Raw genomic sequence first — 18,247 nt, forward strand, 5'->3', positions numbered from 1 at the left:
AAACGTGCACCTATATTAGAGAAAATGGAAAGAGAGCTTAGCATTTGGATTGATGATAGCCACGAAACCGGGATTCCTTTAAGCCAGAAAATTATTCAGGCGAAGGCGCTCAGAATTTTTGAGCTCCTCAAGCAAAATGGAGAGCCCTCTTCCAGTACAAATTTTTTTGCCAGTAATGGATGGTTCGAGAAATTTAAAAAACGGTTCTCCATTCATACCACAAAAATTAAAGGCGAAGCGGCATCGGGTAATGATGGAACTGCCACCACATACCCACAAGAAATACAAGGATTCATTAAAGAAGAGGAATACATTACTGACCAAGTTTTTAATGCTGATGAGACTGGACTTTGGTGGGAAAAAATGCCAAGTCGAACTTTTGCATTAAAGAATGAAAACCCTGCTCCGATAAATAGTTTAACCATACAAACACTTCAAGAAGGATTCGGATATGCTACCAGCTTGGAGTCATTGTTTGTAAATTCTGATCCGCTCATCGAAAGACGATTAAAGTTTAAGAGAGAATTGGCTAAAATTCTTTTACCTTATAAGAAATGCTACAAAGAAGCTTTAAGAGACACTAAACAGTCAAAAATGACCGATTTTTTTGACAAGCTAGGGGTATCACCATATAAAAAAAAACGTTGATTACGCAAACTGCTCTGATTATAAACTCCACCAAATGAATTTCAATTTTATTTTAATACATGTGTTCTCTTTTTACTTCTGAAAACTTTTACCTTTTAAACGAATTAATTTAAACAGGAAAACTTTCTTTTAAGCACTTTTCTAAATCTAGGAATCTATTAAATAAGATTATAAGTATGGTACGAAACGTAAGTTCAGTTTGGAACCAAACCTCTTCAAAATCTGCTGTCGATGTACATAGTGTCCGATGAAGTCTGATCTAGTTAGTTAAATATGGTTTTTAATACAAATTAATTATTTTCCAGGCTATAGTGGTTTGTCAGCTTTTATGGCTCAAAATATGGACAGACGGTTAAGTCTCTATCGATTTATCTCTTCATGAATGTGCTTCCAAATCGTTTTGTATATGTATACTCTTATGAAACACAAAAGATATGTTTTTTAAGTACTTGTATTTACAATACCTAACTTCTTATTTAGCCCTTCCATAAACTAATGAGCCTGCAATATATTGTTTACCACACAAATCCTATGGCTGGAATGAAGAATCCTTGCGCCTGCGCCTTCGTTGTTATGGGCAACCAGCCGTGTGTAAATAAATAAACAGAACTTGGTCAGGTGCCAAGCCAGTTGAGGCGCCCAATGTTGGGCAAAATAAAGTCAAGTAACAGTGGAAGAAGTGTACAGTGTGAATAAATAGCTGGCGAAAAGGAAAGGAATAGGGAATTAAACCATTACCACGGACATTGTAAGGAGGTCCCTCGACCGTCCCCAGTCTGGATGGAGGGTCAGGTGGCATGGCCACCCCACGCGTCCACCCGTCTTTGTATATCAGCAGATGTCAATCAAATAGGTCACACATCCTAGCCAAGTTGTGTGGGCTTTTCTATATGAAAGCATCAATCCAGAAGGCTGTATTTCACACAACTCTCACATGTCGATTATGTCAAAATTATCAGTATTTTGTATTTCGTAGTTTCGGCAGTTCTCTACAAATATTACAGAAAGGCACACGTATTATATTATTTATCAGGTTTTTTGAAAAAATACAACCGAACCGTATCTCTCTATAAACGAACAACTTTAGTTTTGCGCTGCCACACAATAGCAACAATAAAGACTACAGCAAACAACACATTAAGAAACAAATATTAGGAATCACACATTCACACCAACTACAAGAGTTGAACATCATTTGGGAGTTCAACCTTTCTATATTTATAAAATAAAATGACGCAAGCACCAGCGAATTCCGACGATGACCTTTATAATGATGATGCCTTTGAGGAGGACTCCACATCGGAGCTTGAAGAATTTGGCGATGAAGAGGAGGAAGTGGAAGAAGTGGAGGAGACAATAGCTGTGGAGTCCGAAGCTATTGATTCCGAGGCTGTAGAATCAGAGGCCGAGAGCGATACACCCAGTGAGAGCGATGTCGAAGCCGAATTCATTCGGGGCAACGTAAGTCCGACCACTAATCCCCCACAGGAATTGATAATCCAAGAATTTAGCCTTGGTAATGCTAAGCCCAACGAACTACACCCACAGCCACATGCTCGCCGTCAGCAGATTTATAGTAACCAGCTCTCTGGTGGCGGTTTCAATCGCAAACGCATGATGGCCTATCCCAGTTCCTCATCCGAAGATGAGGGTAGAGTGGTCCGCACCAAGACAGTGGTGGAAGTAAATAGAATGACGCTAAGTGTGGAGCAAACAGACGATGATACGCCGTCTGTACGTACGCTCGTTCCCATGAGCAGTCGAGCGGGTGAATTAATGGTCAACGAGCCAGATATTGACGAAGAGGAAGAGGAGACGGACGAAAGTGATAATCAGGAGCATAATGATGATGATGAGGACGTTGTGCAACGTCGTGTCAATGATGAGGATATTGAATATGAAAAGTTCTTAGAAGTTGATGAAGAAGCCGAAGAGGAGCAGTATGTGGAGTACCCAGATGAGGACGAACAAGATGTCGAAGAACATGATGAAGATGGGGAATTGAGTGATGTTCGAATGGGTCGAAGGGTAGTGATAGAGGAGGAGGAGGAGCAAAGTGACCCTGAGACCGACACCGAGGGAGAGGAACAGAAGGATTCCGATGAGGAACAGGCAGACAATGCGATTGATCTACAAAATGGTGAGGACACAGATGGATATAGTGTGGATACCTTTGAGCCCGGACTGAATTCGAAGAGACAGCCCAATCGTGCCAAAGCTGGTGCGGGAGAAGGCAATGAAACGGACATCACATTGACGCCAAGAGAATCAGACAGTGTTGCAGCGCAGCCCACGAAACATTTTGGCAAGACAAAGATTCCGAAAAAAGTACAGAAGGCTTCGGCAAGAAAACCCTTACCAACCTATACCTACGAGAAGGATAAGCTAGCCATTGCCAGCACCAACTCTCACATAGAACAATTTCTCACCGCACAGGAGGATGAAGACGACGACGAGGACGATGATGCGGCTGATGAGAGCATGGTTACACAACGTCTAGATGCGCTCAAGGCCGATGCAGCCGCTGTTAAATTTCTGGAACAACAAATGTCCCAGATGTCTGAGATGATTATGAAATCGTTTCGCATAAGTGGCGATGCACCCAACGACAACCCCATGGAGCAGTTGAATCGTGCATCAGAGCTGCTGGCACAGCGTCCTCAGCTTGGATCAAGCGATGAGCTGCCGCTGTTGCCCGAAGAGACAGACGAGGAAATAGCAGAGTCGGAACCCAGTCGACCCGAAACGGACCAATCGATAGAGCCAAACTGTGATACAGATAACATAACATCGCCAAATCCTTTGCGTAGCTCCATGGAGACACTGAATACCGTGCGTACGGCTAAGCTGCAAAGGCCGAAGTGTCGTTGTCCCACGCTTGTGGAAGGTAAGGGTACGATTACAGGTCTGGATCCGGGATTTCTGCTAGACGAGTGCGGCCAGGGCGATGGCCTGCGGCATCACCATCATCATCAACGACACTATCCACATGAGGTCAATTGTCGTGTTTCCAGCGCGACTCCCACTAGTTTCAATAGTGATTCTTGCGCCTATCACATCGATCTCAAGCGTCCCCGCTCCTCCACAGACAAAGTCAAGTGAGTATCGGATGCATTATCGACTAAACTTGAGGTCTATTGATCATGGGCTTCTTTGCTTAGCTACAAGAATTTAGGTCGCAAAAGCTTCAGCTTCACCAATGCCCAAGTGCGCGAAATCGAGCGCCAGAATCATATACTTCTCAAGAAAATGATGACCATAAAGCCGACCATTAAGGCGACTCCAGCCCAGCCGGCTAGCAACCAACAGCAGGCCAAGAAGGTAGGTTAATTGTGAGATTCTCGCTGTGCTTTCGCCTCCTTATTAAGGGCTACTTTGCAGAAGCTTCCACCGCCCTCTACGCGCACTACAAGTGCGGCCGTGAATCGCAAGAAATATCAGCGACAGATCGATATGGACAACGATGTGCTCAAGCGCAAGTTGGAAGCCATTGGAACGCGTAGGCCGATCTTTAAATGAGGCACTTTTATGCGCTCAATTGGCGATTAATTTAGGAATGTTAAAAACGAATTTACAAAATTAAAATTTATTGCAAGGTTAAAAACGTAAAAACACTGTGTAGTTTTAATTGTAATATATAGAGTAGGTGTCATGCTATGAAATAAATAAAAGAACAGCACTTTAGCATTTTAAAAAAGTCTTTAAAGTCAAACAGTTGGTTTTAGCATACACATTTTATAAAATATTGCAAATATTCTTTGTACCTATAAAGTGACTTCACTGATCTTGCTGAGAAAATTTTCACCCAACGCTTTTACGGCCTTGAATGCAGCCTCTCCATTTTGTTCCTTAAATTCCGTCTCATTTTTTAATTTTTCCTTCTCGCGTCTCTCAATCTCGCGATAGATGACTTGACCAATCTGCAATAATTGAAAAGTTTATGTAGATTCGGCTTGGATCCAAACTCATTCATCGAACTTACATAAACATCGATGGCGGCATACATCAATTGATTCTCATCCAATGGAATGACGTGCCATTTGCTCATGCGCACCTTTTTACTCTTGTCCATGGCTTTTTTAACTATGAAATTAGCCAAGCGTTCTAAACTCCAGCGACCACCAGTCTCGCAAACCTCATTGCACCAAACGCCCAAATCAACGCACTTCTCTATTAATGGTTCGGCAGAAACTTCCGGGAAATCGCGCTGCAACTTGCGGAAGTCGCTGCGAAAGAGAAGAAAATAAAAATATGTGTTAGATAAAAATTGCAGTACGCAATACATACGTAACTTAACTTAATTTGTAAACATTTGTTGATATTTGTCGAAAGGGTATTCACATCTTTATTGAAAGAACCAACTAGTCCATAATATCAAATATTTCGATATTATGAAAAATCAGTTTGAGAACGTTTTCCTTTTAACCATGAATTATTGAAATTATATTACTTTTATAAAAGATTTAAAAGCTATTAAGTATGTGGTGAACGGGGAGAGATTGTTTGTTTTTTCCCTCATAACTTCGACATTTCTAAGTCTATAAGTACCTTTTTATATTGACGCCATGCAGGCGCACCTTGGGATGATTCAGCAGGGCCACTAGGGCGGCTGGCAACTTCTTTAATTTACTCAGCTGGTAGACATAGCAGCATTTCTCCTCCACACAAATCTGTATGACTGACGACTTGCCAGGACCGGTTTGAAATGAGAATGGCCATTCCATATCGAATGCCATGGGTACAACATCTAGATGGGTATGTTTATCCACCCATTGCCTGCAAAGGAGTAATCTGTATAGTTCAATTTAGGTGGCAGCCCATACTTACATGACTGCATCGGCAGACTCAGCTATTTCGTGACTCTCTGTAAAATACTTGATGGCACCACGATATTTGATAAATGGCAGCTTTTCAGGCTTTTCTTTTTCCGGTGATGGTGTGCCCTCTTCAGCCATGGATATGGTGCTTCGAGTGAGACGAGCGCTTCTTCGTTTGGGCGGATTCTCAACCTCTGCGTTCTCCTTATCCTTGACCTATGAAATACAAAACAAATACTAATATCATAAATATACATACATAGATATGTATGTGGTTTAGTTTTGAAATTGCTTGCTTACCAGGTCTGGCGTATTTTGATTTTTACGCTTGGCCATCACTTCCACAGCCTGAAGTTGCTTTTTAGCAAGTTTGTCATCTGGGGCGCCTACTTGTTCATTTACATAATTATTTTCTGGCTTTATTGGTTTTTTAATTAAAAATTTATCCATATTTTGCTTTTTGTTTACAAGTCCCGCCAAAATGTTGTTAGTGTTGCGAAAAGCCAAAGGAGTGACTGCGTGAAGGCATCGAAAGTGTGTCATATCGATAGTAATATCGATAGTGTACGCGCGAGCAGCAATAATTTATTAAAATTGCAAATTGCAATTAATAAAAATAGTATCAAGTACATAAGATATTATTATATATTATCTTTGCATTTATGAATTAATAACCATGGAAACAATCGATGTGATATATTTATGCAATGATGATACATATATACTATTTTCGTGCATGTAGTCGTCTCTCATTCACATCTGTTGCTTATTTCTCATGGCATATCGATATGTTTACCAAAAACAAAGCTAGTCACTTCTCTAGCTCCCATCGATTGTTGCCGGCTAAATGTTTGTTTGTGGTTAGCAAACGTTTTATGCTTTAAAATTGATAAGAAAAGGCGACAAAATATGACGGGAACAAACGCCCAGAACGTTACCACATACTACATATCGGAAAAAGTTTCTCAGGTGCGATGGCTACCTGAACTGCAACAGCAGAGCGATCGCTTCGTCACCGGCAGCTGGGATATAGCCAAAAATTATGTGCGTCTGTGGCGCCTCCAACAAAATCCATATGTGAATCAGAATGTGCCAATTGTGCCTTGCTGCCATGACAAAGTGTCCATGGAGGACGATGTAACTGGCATGGAATTCGTGGACAAAAATACTCTTGCTGTTGGTTGCGGTGATGGTGAGGAAAAAGAACAATTTCAATAAGCATGCGAATTCGTAAACTCTCTAAAGAGTATAAGAGTATATACATAAGTCTTGTGGCAGACTCCGCATGCATTATTGATCAGCATGACGAGTGGGGTACATTTAGCCGTGACTGTCCGTCCGTATGAACAGAGACTAAACGAGCATTATCTCGAACTATAGGACTTTCCATAACTCCTGTATTTCTTGAAATTTTTAATAAAATATAACAATTGTGATATGCCAATTCTAAAGAAAGTTATTGCCAAAAATCTAATTTCTCTCTGCAGCTGTTGTTTTTGTTGCCGCTTTTGCTCAACTTAGGCACACATAGACACAATTTCGATGGAAATGTCAGTCATACATCCTTTACGGGAGTTCGGATACTCAAGGCAGTATAATTGATCCAAAAAAGATATTTTTAATATTAAAATTTTGTAATTTTTTTTTAATTTTCTTAAATTTTTTCAATAATTAATTATATAATTACACTATGCATGTACATAGTATTTCAAAGTCGGAGTGCTCTTATACAAATTTTCTACACATAGACATAGAGTATTTCAAAGTCAGTGCACTCGAATTAACTTTTTCAATTATTATTTGATTTCATATACATATGTATATAATCTTTTTGCAGGCCATCTCAGCGTTTTGAAAGTGCAACGCGCCGTGGAAAAGGATCAGATTCAGCGTAAAGCGCGCAGCGAGCTCTTGCACTACTTCAAAAGCGCCAACACCAGCAGATCGGCGTCCTGCACTGGCGTAGCCACCTTTGGGACCGATATAGCCACAGTTGGAGATGATGGACGTCTCAATGTAGTTAATGCTGACAATTTGCAGCAGGTGAAGCGTACCATTGAAGCGGATAGTGTGTCGCTTTTCGCCGTTGTGTATGCGAATCATCAGGAAATCTTCACTGCAAATGGCATGGGAGTGGTACGCATGTTCGATGCCCGCGCCAGCAATGAGGCACAACCTAATATAGCCTTTGTCGTCGGCTGTCAGGATGAAAAGAATTTCAATGGTGTATCCTGCATGACCACTCATCCAATGCAGAAGCATATTCTGCTTTGTGGCAGCGAAGAGGGCTCCATTAGTGTCTATGATTTGCGTAATTTACGGTATCCTGCCTCCTATCTAGGCGCACACAATAGTCGCATCACAGATATTGCCTTCCACCCCAAGGATCCCACCAAGCTATTCACTGCCGCCGAATCGGGTGAGGTGTGGCTCTGGTCGGAGCAAAAGTCGCTCATAAATGCGTCTGAAGAACAGGAGGACTATTGCGCCTGGCTCTGTGGAGAACGTGTCAGTGATCTGGTCAAGGTGAAGGGCGTGCTAAGCAATGTCTGCAAACCCATCAATTCGATCGATGTGCATGGCATGCGTCTAGTTTGTGGTAGCGATGCCGAAATTGTATTCTTAGCCGATAATGTTTAGCAAAACATAAAAAATTTAATTGTTTATTCATTTTTTGTATAAAATAAATCTTTTAACGCAAGTCTGGCAGTTGATATGACGCATCAGCATGTAATACTTCTGAAAAGCCTTGTTACAGTTTATGCAACGAAACTTCCAATCATGGTGTCCTTTGGTGCGCTGATGATAGAGCAGACTGGGCCTGAAAAGATCAGAATGTACCGAATTCTCAGGCAGGCTACATTATGTATATAAGCATATTCACTTTTTATAGTAGACGCGGCCGCATGTGGTTTCGGGGCACTTGAACTCGATCTTCTCTTGCATCAAGTGTCCACGCTGATGCACATTTCGGTTCCAGCTAGCATCAAACTCCTTGGGGCAGAAGCTACATTTAAACAGAATCCTTGGCTTCCTGCCTGTCGAAGCATCCAACTGCGAATTGAAATTACTGCTCGCAGTCAGTTCCATATCGGATATATTCTTAATGTCTAGTTGGTGCTGAGGCAGCAAACTTTCGACATTATCGTACAAGTTGTTAAGTTCTTCGGTTGGCATATATGGACATTCGACGTAACAGGCGATGGGTGCCAGAAATTGGTTAGCGACGAACATATCAATATCGTTGGCGTTTACCTTGTTGTTGTCATCAATGCTAAAGAAAAAGTTGAAACGGTTAAATTACAAGTATGACTTGAAATCACGTTCTTGGGCTCGCTCTGTTAAGTGTCCTCCCAATAGGAAGCAATGCCCCTCTACCCATCCCATTTGCATGCACGTGTCTCAGTACGGCCGTTTAAGTGTGTGTGTGTGTGTAATTTTCGATTTGAAAATAAAATCTAGTAGGCACATAGGCTATCTATAGGTAGGTTTCATCTCCAAATCCATTTACCTGTTACTTAAAGGTGTTTCTTCCATATTTTCTGTTGAATAAGAAATTTTTTTAATCTTAAACCACTTTTTAGAAATTCCTGCACCTGCAACTGATTTTTCACGTCATGCACCAACTGGCAAAAAAAAATTTTAAGGTCTTCAAATCGGTCTGAATCCAATTTAGTGTGACCAGCGCAGAGTGGGGCCAATAAGTTCATTAACCAAAGTCAGCCACACGTTACTTTTCAGTATTACTATTTCTAAGCCCAGTGATGGAAGAGGAGGAGCAATTCTCGAATTGTAAGCACGGTATCTGTTTGTGAATATTTTCTTAATAATATCAATACATTTCTTAAAATAAATTGAAAAAGTTCTTGGACTGACGCGTGAATAAAATTAGCGACATTCTCTCTAAAATTAAGTTGTTCAATATAAAGGCAGTACTCTGTTTATCCCAAACCAGTCTGTGTTAACAGTAAACTTTACAAAAGAGTTTGAAAATAAAGTTTTTCAATATTAAAGCAGCACTTTGATTTATCCCAAATCAGTCTGTTTACATTGACATTTAAAAAAGTTTTTCAAGTTTTTGCTACCATTCATATTTACAAAATATAAAAATAAATTAAAACTCACCTCACTTGATATTTTTTCCCAAATGCATTTGAAACCAAATAAGTAGTTCGTTAAAATTTCAATTGTTTTTGTTTTAAATTTTATTTAAGTACGCAAAATTGGCTTAAATCAAAGCACCTGTCTTAATTTTAAATCCTATAAATATGGTTTAGCGATTTCTTGTATGCGTCTGTCTCCGTGTTGTGTGGATGTGGTGGTGTTATGTATGGGAGCGTGTTATTGGAACACTTATTTTAGGCTTAATGCATATTTCGTTGGCTAATTTTGAATAGATTTATGCGTGTTTTTCAACTATATGCCCTAATTTAAGCGACATTATCTAAACTAAACAGATTCACAACATCTCAAAACGAATATACTCAAACAAAATTGCGTTTTATTTGGGCAGGTTTTTTTTTTATTTAAAATGTTTGATGTTATGACTCTGTTGGTTTTTTAATGTCACCTCGGTAATCTTATGAATATATGAATAATAAATACAATATGAGTTATATACATAAACAGTTAGACATACATACATACATACACATAATAATAGGTATATATACGTATATGGACTGTAAGCCTAAGATTGGTTGTTTGATTGATTTCGAATTTGAGCATTTTTCAACTACATTTCAATTTGTTGCATTTGTTGCTGTTGTTTCTTCCCCTTCTTTTTTGACTGCTGCTGCTATTTAATAGAAACGCTCGAACTTGGGTGGCTTGTTGAGTGCGCAAAAATAGTACCCTGAATAGTTTTGTGTGGCTGTAGCGCCGGGTGGAGTGTAGTCGCTGATGCTATAATTGCCGTAATCGTAATTGGCATGGCCCGTTGTAAGGGGCATGTGGGTGTGGGTGTGGTGGGCATGGGGATGATGATGGTGATGATGCAGATGATGGGGATGGTGCGGATGTGCGTGTGCGTGCGGGTGCGTGTGCGGGGGGTGGTAGTGTTGAAAACCGCCAGCACTGCGTGGTTTTTGTCATGTGATAATGTTGCTTCCACCGCCATTTCCGCCACTACCGCTGCCATTACTGCCATTGCTGCCGTTGTTGTTGTTGCCATGAACGCGCATGTGCCGATTCAAGTTGCCCGACTGCGAAAATCTGTGGAAAGGTAAACAAAAAAGAATCCATTACTTCCAGTCACATACATACATACATGCATATGTACCTATTATCGCTAACATATTTGTGAACGAAAAACAAAATTTAAAAAAAGTTGACTTATTTTTATAGCCTGTACCCAAAAGGAGAAAGGCTATACTAGTTTTGTGCGAATGTATGTAACACACAGAAGGAGGCGTGGCAGACCCCACAAAGTATACATATATATTCTTAATCAGGGTGACAAGACTAGTCGATATAGCCATGTCCGTCTGTCCGTCCGTCCGTCTGTCTGTATGAGCGCAACGATCTAACTACAATAGCTAAGATAACCAAACTTGACATTCAGGTTCGACTAAGCCCTAGGCAGATCGAGTGTGTGTTTTTTTTTCTGATACACCCCCCACTCCCCCGCAATTCGTGTTTTTTTTCCATAAATTTCGAACTCAAATTTGTTAGTCACATCCAGTTAGTGATTATGTGTCCGTATGTAGTTTCATGATGATTGGTCAATTCTGAAGAAAGTTATAGACATAAATAAAATCGCTGCACATGCTCTGCTTGCAGCGCTGCCGCAGCTGTTGTTGTTGCTGCTTTGGTTCAACTTTGTGCTGCATACATACATACACGCATATATGTAAATACAAATAGACACGTGATGTAAATGTAAAACTGTACATAAACATGTTTTCTATATAATATATATGTATTAACTACATTTTCTTAATTAATTTAATAAATTAATTCAATTTTTTTTAATAGTTAAATTTTTTAAAATATTTTTTTAATTTTTTTTTTTTGTGGAGAGTACAGGCTATTTTACTGTCGGGCTTGCTCGACTGTAGCGTTCTATCTTGTTAATTACCATAAATTTATGTTAATTTTATTTTACACAAAGGATAAAAGGGTTTACTACTTCTCAAACTTGTTCATTATTTTCAATTAGTGCCTATCTGCTCTCTTGCATTGACACACATACTTACATATTTGTATGTATACGTAAGCTCTGCCCGCAGCCAAGGGAGTACAAAAAATGTTGCCATATAAAGTCAACCACACGTTCATTATTATGGCGCACTATTTCCCTTAAAATGGAACTGAGTTGGATTTGTTGACGTTTTTTCATTGATCATATGAATAAATTGTTTTTTAAAATTTTAATTTTTTGGCTCCCCCCTTTGGTAAAAGCCGCGTATTGTTGTTGTTGCTTTGCCTCATCGCTGTTCTGCACACACACACACAAACAAACACACACACACGATAGACACAACAATCTAGCTTTCCATTATTGTCTTATTATGATTAGATAGAAATTGATTTAATTTATCAAATTGGTTAGAAATTCCACTTAAATCATGAATTGCCAATTCACAAATTGCAACTACAGTGATGTACGCCATTTTGAACAGTGTGTTACTAGTTGGGGTAAGTCAAAAAAAAGGTGTTGCCATTGCACGCAAAAGAGAAAATTGTCTAATATTGCCGAAAAGCGACGCGAAATTAATGTTTGAGGTTAAACGAAGGAACTTGCAAGCCGTAATGGACTCCCAACACAACGAGCAAAATAATATGCCCAACGATGATGAAAATATAACCGATAGAGAAAACATGGTTTACTACGAAATCACAGAACTGGATCCGGATGATTTTAATAATACCAGCTCGACAGAATACAGTACCAAGTATGACGACGTCGCTGTGAGTGAGAGATCGGTGGTCACTGAAAGCGACTGGGAGTCGGATAGCATGGACATATCAAATGAGGTGGTGGTCGATGAGAACGGGAAAGAGATATCGCTGCGGGATTTGGCCGACAACTGCATCATAGACGAGGAAGCTTTTGAGAAAAGCCCCTTTACGCTCATTGCGCTCACGCCGCCCAACCAAAATGAGGCGCAACGGAAGCAAAACATTGCGTTTGATGACAAAACCGAGCACATCGGTAATAACGGGGAGAGATCCTACAATTGCAGCAACTGCAACCATAGCTATGCCACGTCAGCCGGCCTTGGGCTGCACATGCGCAGCTGCGTGCAAAGGGAATGCGAGGGGAACGGTGAACAGCACCAATGCAATGAGTGTGGCAAGGTTTTTGGCTCGAAACTCGGTCTCAGCCAGCACACGAAGATCCACTTTGAACCCTTCTGTTGCAAGCGCAGATTCTGTGACGAGAACAGATTCGACACTCAGTTCGGCAAGCATGGCAAAGCGGTGGTCATTAAACAGTTCAACTGTTTGGTGTGCTTTCAGGACTTCAAGGTGGTATTCGATTCGGGAAAGGTGAAGCCGCGATTTTCCTGCGACAATTGCCGCGCCAACTATTCCAAATCCGAGCACGATGAACTGCCTCAGCACCATGATAAAACCAAGAAGAAGGCCAAGTTTAAGTGCCCACGATGCGGGCGCGAATACGTCCTCGAGGGATTCCTGCTGAGGCATCTTAAAATATGCGTTGGCTAAAACAACTGAACATATGCTTTTTAAATTGATCAGTTTTAATAATATTTGAAAATGTCGGAGAATCAATATTTGATGATTTGAATGTAGCACATTTTTTATTTTTTTTTTAAATTGGGAATGAAGTCTATAATTTTTCGCCCTTTTGAATTTTCTGTAATTCCTTTAATCTTTTATTCGTCGTTTTAATCAAAAGTTAATTTAGTTAGTCCTGAAAAAATGTTTTTTTTTTTTAAATTTTCTTCGCATTCGTAATACTAAATAAAAATCTTTTACAAAAATAATGAACTTCAATTCATTCCAGTTTTGTTTATACTTAGATAAGTTACTATAGAAGAGGGGGAAACTTGAAATAAACATCTGTCTGTTCTCTAAATATGCTTTCTGGAACCGCCATACTCGAATGGTGGCCACAGCATATAGAAAAGGATCACTAGAGCGAAGTATATTGTCATATCTACATACATATGTATGTAGAAGGGCGTAGGCAGCTTCTACCAAAGGGGGGTCCAAAAAATTAATATTTTGATTAAATAATACACGATGCAATTAAAAAATAATTTATGCACATGATCAATGAAAAAACTTCAAGAAATCCAACTCAGTTCCATTCTAAGGAAATAGTGCGTCATAATAATGAACGTGTGGTCGACTCTGTATGGAGAAATTTTTTTTTTGGGGGGAGGCAAGGGCTCCCCCCCTGCCCCCTTGCCAGCGCCCTTGCATATGTACGTATACATATATAAAAGAAGAGAGAATGCTGTACCCAAATCAACCAATTAATAAGGAGAAGAAGACAGTATTGATGATATTTTGTAGCGGGGAAAGGAGGAAAGCTTTAAACACACTTGTACCGAGTACACATATAAGGAATGTGTATAAGATTTTCTATCTGAATTATTATTTCTAAGTTCTAGGTGTTCGGATGGACGGACAGACCGACTAAAGCTGATCAAGCATACTATATACATATGTACCTTATGGGCTCGGTAATGCTTTCTTCTGCCTGCTATTTTTTCACTTCGCAGAAACCTACTTGTAATACTATTTGAATACCCTTCATACCATTTAGGCAATTTATTTCCTGCATTGGTATGTACTACATATCTCTAAATAGTTTTTTCACACATCATCAAAATCAATATATACATACATACATATGTATATATATACATAGTCGCTTAGGTATTTTTAGATATCGGTTAGTTATACTATAATGGCCTTTAGTAGTTCCCGAATGGTAGTTTTCTTCGAATATCCACATACTAATACATATATTGGATAACGTTACAAAACAAGCTTGCCACTCCCTAAATAAGATCTGGGTTTGGGTTTAACAAGGGTGTTCTTTTAAATACCGTATAATTAATATTTTAGCAATGTTACAAACTCTTAAGCTTTAATGTCAAATATTTTTGTTTTAATTTAATTTAGTTTTTTTTTATGTAATGTATTGTATTTATTTATTAGAACTTTAGAAAAAATGGAACCCTAACTATTTGTACTAGAGTTGGGCACGTGCTTTCGGTCGTTGCACTTTGTGCTACGCGTGAACACGTCTGTTCGTGTTGCAAATTCCGATATCGTGCGTGGCCTTGCGTGTTCTTGTTGAGCCATAAAGGCGCGCAAAAAGCACGCACATAGCTTGAAAATAAATTAACAACTAATTAAAAAAAAAACGAAAGTTGGGTAAATAATGGCAATACATCGGAAATTGGATCGCTTTAAGTTCCAGTTAATTTGTTGGGGTTAAGTCCACTTTTTAAGGATAGACATTTTATAAGTTCCGATACAAACGGAATTAGGACTTAAATAGCGATTTAATATTTGAATCAGAAAGCCAAGCAAAATAATTTTTCTGTGCAGGTCAATAATATATATTGAAATATTGACTATACACCTAATAAAAGGGAATTTATTTTACACGGTCTTTAACACAATTTTGATAAAACACGGTTTGAAAACTAAAAATTTCATATATATTTCTTTAGAGATAAGGAACCAACCACCTATTTTTGCATATGATCAATGTCTTATTTTACACGGTTGTCTCTGGAACCAATCTACCATGTAAAAAAACAATTTGGTGTATACTATAAGTAGTGCTGTGGATCCAGGAATTTGTGTGTTAGCATGCTGGAAAAAAGCAAAAAATGCTGAGTTTCTCAGGCATATATGAAGACATATACTCAATATCCCTGTCAGCTCTTCAAAAAAGTGAACGAATTTTTTCTAATTCTGGACAAATTTCAAATGAGCGGCTAGCTCAGCTTCTTAGCTCAAATATAGATAAGTAAATATCTCTTAACACAAATTTGAAGGGCTTTATATGATATGATATTATATTAATATGATATATCCATATCATATCTTTAGTTTTTACATTTAATGGTTATAACAGATTCGTGTTGGGCCGTGTTTAGAAAAATATTCGTCGTGCTTGCGCGTGCGTGTTTCTAAAAGTGCATATAGCCGGCCCATGCCCATCTCTAATACAAGTATGTAGATACATTCATATGTAGGTATACTAAAAGGCTTGTGGACACTTACCTAAGGAGGCAGAGCTTGCACTGATAGGGCTTCTCGCCACTGTGGATGCGCAAGTGCTTGGTGAGCGTGGAGCTGTCCGAGAAGGACTTTTTGCAGGAGGAGCAGCGGTAGGGCCGCTCGCCGGAATGCGTGCGCATGTGCGTGGTGACGCTGGAACTTTGTGAGAAACGTCTATCACAAATGGGACAGCGGAACGGCTTCTGTCCGGTGTGTGTGCGTACGTGTGCTGTCAGATTGGCGGCCTGGGAGAAGCTCTTGTTGCAGTCGGGACAGCGATAGGGTCGCTCCCCCGAATGGGTGCGTAGGTGCGTCTTGAGTGTGCTGGGTCGGGCATAGGTCTTTCCGCATAGCCGGCACAGATTCGGCTTCATATCGCCACCGGCGCTACCCTCCTCATTGCTATCCTCGTCATCCTCAAAGGTGCCCAGTCCCAGACCCAAGGACTGATAGCTGGGGCTCTTGTGTGGTGGTGCGCCCGCTATAGCCGCTCCACCAGCTGGTGGTGGCGTATAGCTCTGGCTGCCGCCAAAATAGGCGCGCGTTGCAACTGTGGAGCCTGTGGGCGAGGGTGAATCCTTATCCGTGGTGGCCAGTGCCTCGGCGAGCGCAGGCAAGGCGCCCAACGCTGCCGCTGCCGCCGCCTGATTGGTTTGCAGAGCAGGCGCACGAAAGTCCGCGGTAAAGGAATAGGTGGCCGAGGCGGGATAGTGTGTGGGGCTCAAGAGCGGCGGATAGAGTACATTAACGGCCGACGAACTGCTCGGTGGTGTCCAATTCATTTGGGAGCACTGCATGGGCATGCCGCTGCCATCCGCCCCATAGCCGTGCATGGTCATGTTCATACTCACGTTGACACTCATGCTGGGGTAGAGGGCGGCCGGATGGGCCGTGGCGCCCGCGCCGCCGCTTTGTGCAGCTACCGCCGAGCTGGCGGCATCGTAGTAGCAGGAACTGCCACCACCAACAGCCCCAGCTGCCCCGCTTCCACTGTTGCTGTTGTGGAGCGCATTACTACCGTGCGACGACTGCTGCGGATGATGATGCTGGGCCTGCTGATGGTGCGGGGGATGATGGTGATGATGATGGTGTGTGGCATGATGCTGTTGTCCTTGCTGCTGCTGATGTTGTTGCTGCTGCTGTTGTTGTTGTTGCTGCTGCTGCTGCTGTGTCTGCTGCGATTGCGACTGGCTATTGGGTGAGATGAGCATCTGGTGGGGATGCACAGTATAGGACAACGAGGCCTGATGCGGATTCGCCGCAAAGTTATATGAAGCGCCGCACGGGGAGAAGGGAAACAGACTGGGCAGCGGATCAATGTCGAGTGGGGGCAGGCCGGGAAATGTGGACGCCATCTCATCGGTGCTCCAGTAGCTGACGCCGTTGGTGCCGCCGCCAATTCCGTTGCCACCGTTGATGTTGCCCGCTGATAAATTACTGGCCGGCGGCGTTGTATTGATTTGTGCGCTGCCTAGAACGCCGCCAATGCTGGTATCGAAACAGGAGCCGCAATCGAAGTCGCTGCTGGTCAGTGAGGGTATGGGCAGGACGGTGTTGCCTTGGCAGGATAAGCAGCCAACGCAGGAAGCGGCGCACTCTTGCTGTCAACGATAATCCACAAACACATACACGATAATGAAAATACGAGATACAAGTAGTCTCAGATTCTTACAAGATGCTTATTTTTTATTTTTTTTTTTAAGTCTTTTCACTAATAATCACGAATAATTTGTGCGTTAAATATACCTGCGGACTGTCCAGCGCCAGACCGAATAATGGATTGTTGGGCACATAGCCCGTTTCTGGTTCCACAGGACCTCCGTTTGAGACATCGCACGATATGTACATAGCTCCACCCTCTTGATCTTCCAGGGAATCTGTGCGCAGGTGTGCCAAAAAATAAGAAAGAGAAAAATACGCAGATATTTATTGGAATGCCGGCACCAAATATTTGACAATTTTCAAACGGGTTTTGCATTCACACAGCCCACTGTGCGCGCCGCAAAACTCCGCCCACAAACACACACACACACACACCAATACACAGACACTGAACAGATTACAAACAGCGGCAAACTAACATTCGCCATTTGCTTTCCGCTCCTCGACCTCTCCAGATGTGGTTGCGACGCATTCGGATTCGCGTTCAACATCCCAGCCCTGACTGTCTGCCGTTCATTGACCAACATATTGTACTCGTATATACTATACATACATACATAGTATGTATTATGAATATGTTAGAGGCCTTGAAAAGTGGCATCGAACTCACACCTCAGGCATTCAGGGGGGTTAAATGTGAATTGAAAATACAAGTATGTTTGTACTCACCCAGAATTATGTTCAAGAGTTTGGAACCTTTATATAACAATCCCATGACATGACTCCAGTTCTGGAACTTTTGTGTTCAACGTATAGCTTTTGAGTTTTAGGTTTTCGGCTTTTTCTACGTTTCATTTTGTTGCCTCGAATTCAAGCTGCAAAATATCACAAGAAACTTTAAAGGCTGCTCCAAATTCTTATCTTAAAGCAGCACATTTTAGTTCTTAAACTCAAGCTTCATA

At 41.1% G+C, this 18,247-nt stretch overlaps 5 protein-coding genes across 5 annotated transcripts; 2 read left to right on the top strand and 3 right to left on the bottom strand.

Annotated features, from left to right (window-relative positions):
- The first annotated feature begins 1,622 nt into the window (after positions 1–1,622).
- On the top strand, positions 1,623–4,260 carry LOC115620657 (protein hemingway). Its single transcript, XM_030514007.1, has 4 exons — positions 1,623–2,109; positions 2,197–3,746; positions 3,810–3,969; positions 4,030–4,260. Exons 1-4 carry the CDS (start codon positions 1,879–1,881, stop codon positions 4,165–4,167), a joined length of 2,079 nt encoding a protein of 692 aa, XP_030369867.1. The 5' UTR covers positions 1,623–1,878; the 3' UTR covers positions 4,168–4,260.
- A 68-nt stretch (positions 4,261–4,328) lies between these two features.
- On the bottom strand, positions 4,329–5,915 carry LOC115620658 (Werner Syndrome-like exonuclease). The gene is made up of 5 exons (XM_030514009.1): positions 5,766–5,915; positions 5,476–5,681; positions 5,197–5,424; positions 4,631–4,874; positions 4,329–4,568 (listed from the first exon to the last, which is right to left on the bottom strand). Exons 1-5 carry the CDS (start codon positions 5,913–5,915, stop codon positions 4,413–4,415), a joined length of 984 nt encoding a protein of 327 aa, XP_030369869.1. The 3' UTR covers positions 4,329–4,412.
- Positions 5,916–6,299: 384 nt separating this feature from the next.
- On the top strand, positions 6,300–8,166 carry LOC115621160 (nucleoporin Nup43). Its single transcript, XM_030514720.1, has 2 exons — positions 6,300–6,657; positions 7,303–8,166. The coding sequence occupies exons 1-2, from the start codon at positions 6,375–6,377 to the stop codon at positions 8,103–8,105; spliced, it is 1,086 nt and encodes a 361-aa protein (XP_030370580.1). The 5' UTR covers positions 6,300–6,374; the 3' UTR covers positions 8,106–8,166.
- Positions 8,133–9,055, bottom strand: LOC115620287 (zinc finger protein 572-like). The gene is made up of 3 exons (XM_030513460.1): positions 8,977–9,055; positions 8,350–8,739; positions 8,133–8,286 (listed from the first exon to the last, which is right to left on the bottom strand). The coding sequence occupies exons 1-3, from the start codon at positions 9,000–9,002 to the stop codon at positions 8,133–8,135; spliced, it is 570 nt and encodes a 189-aa protein (XP_030369320.1). The 5' UTR covers positions 9,003–9,055.
- A 909-nt stretch (positions 9,056–9,964) lies between these two features.
- LOC115620918 (protein glass) lies at positions 9,965–18,108 on the bottom strand. Its single transcript, XM_030514415.1, has 4 exons — positions 18,015–18,108; positions 17,430–17,560; positions 15,687–17,284; positions 9,965–10,679 (listed from the first exon to the last, which is right to left on the bottom strand). Exons 1-4 carry the CDS (start codon positions 18,058–18,060, stop codon positions 10,556–10,558), a joined length of 1,899 nt encoding a protein of 632 aa, XP_030370275.1. The 5' UTR covers positions 18,061–18,108; the 3' UTR covers positions 9,965–10,555.
- Between the last annotated feature and the right edge of the window lie 139 nt (positions 18,109–18,247).

The sequence above is a fragment of the Scaptodrosophila lebanonensis genome, unplaced genomic scaffold, assembly GCF_003285725.1.
Source record: "Scaptodrosophila lebanonensis strain 11010-0011.00,11010-0021.00 unplaced genomic scaffold, SlebRS2 tig00000024-arrow-pilon, whole genome shotgun sequence".
In the NCBI taxonomy this organism is placed as follows: Eukaryota; Metazoa; Arthropoda; class Insecta; order Diptera; family Drosophilidae; genus Scaptodrosophila; species Scaptodrosophila lebanonensis.

What these genes read in the sequence shown, in the direction of transcription:
- LOC115620287 (XM_030513460.1), bottom strand. Translation starts at nt 9,002, where the DNA reads ATGGAAGAAACACCTTTAAGTAACAG. An exon ending in GAAACACCTTTAAGTAACAG is followed by an intron (nt 8,740 to 8,976) that starts GTAAATGGATTT and finishes CTTTTTCTTTAG; the next exon opens with CATTGATGACAACAACAAGG. An exon ending in GGCCGCGTCTACTATAAAAA is followed by an intron (nt 8,287 to 8,349) that starts GTGAATATGCTT and finishes TGATCTTTTCAG; the next exon opens with GCCCAGTCTGCTCTATCATC.
- LOC115620658 (XM_030514009.1), bottom strand. Translation starts at nt 5,915, where the DNA reads ATGGATAAATTTTTAATTAAAAAACCAATAAAGCCAGAAAATAATTAT. An exon ending in ATCAAAATACGCCAGACCTG is followed by an intron (nt 5,682 to 5,765) that starts GTAAGCAAGCAA and finishes TGTATTTCATAG; the next exon opens with GTCAAGGATAAGGAGAACGC. An exon ending in CATGGCGTCAATATAAAAAG is followed by an intron (nt 4,875 to 5,196) that starts GTACTTATAGAC and finishes TCTCTTTCGCAG; the next exon opens with CGACTTCCGCAAGTTGCAGC.
- LOC115620918 (XM_030514415.1), bottom strand. Translation starts at nt 18,060, where the DNA reads ATGGGATTGTTATATAAAGGTTCCAAACTCTTGAACATAATTCTGG. An exon ending in TGGCGCTGGACAGTCCGCAG is followed by an intron (nt 17,285 to 17,429) that starts GTATATTTAACG and finishes TATCGTTGACAG; the next exon opens with CAAGAGTGCGCCGCTTCCTG. An exon ending in TGCAAGCTCTGCCTCCTTAG is followed by an intron (nt 10,680 to 15,686) that starts GTAAGTGTCCAC and finishes ACCTTTCCACAG; the next exon opens with ATTTTCGCAGTCGGGCAACT.
- LOC115620657 (XM_030514007.1), top strand. Translation starts at nt 1,879, where the DNA reads ATGACGCAAGCACCAGCGAATTCCGACGATGACCTTTATAATGATGAT. An exon ending in CCGAATTCATTCGGGGCAAC is followed by an intron (nt 2,110 to 2,196) that starts GTAAGTCCGACC and finishes CTACACCCACAG; the next exon opens with CCACATGCTCGCCGTCAGCA. An exon ending in ACCAACAGCAGGCCAAGAAG is followed by an intron (nt 3,970 to 4,029) that starts GTAGGTTAATTG and finishes GCTACTTTGCAG; the next exon opens with AAGCTTCCACCGCCCTCTAC.
- LOC115621160 (XM_030514720.1), top strand. Translation starts at nt 6,375, where the DNA reads ATGACGGGAACAAACGCCCAGAACGTTACCACATACTACATATCGGAA. An exon ending in TGCTGTTGGTTGCGGTGATG is followed by an intron (nt 6,658 to 7,302) that starts GTGAGGAAAAAG and finishes ATCTTTTTGCAG; the next exon opens with GCCATCTCAGCGTTTTGAAA.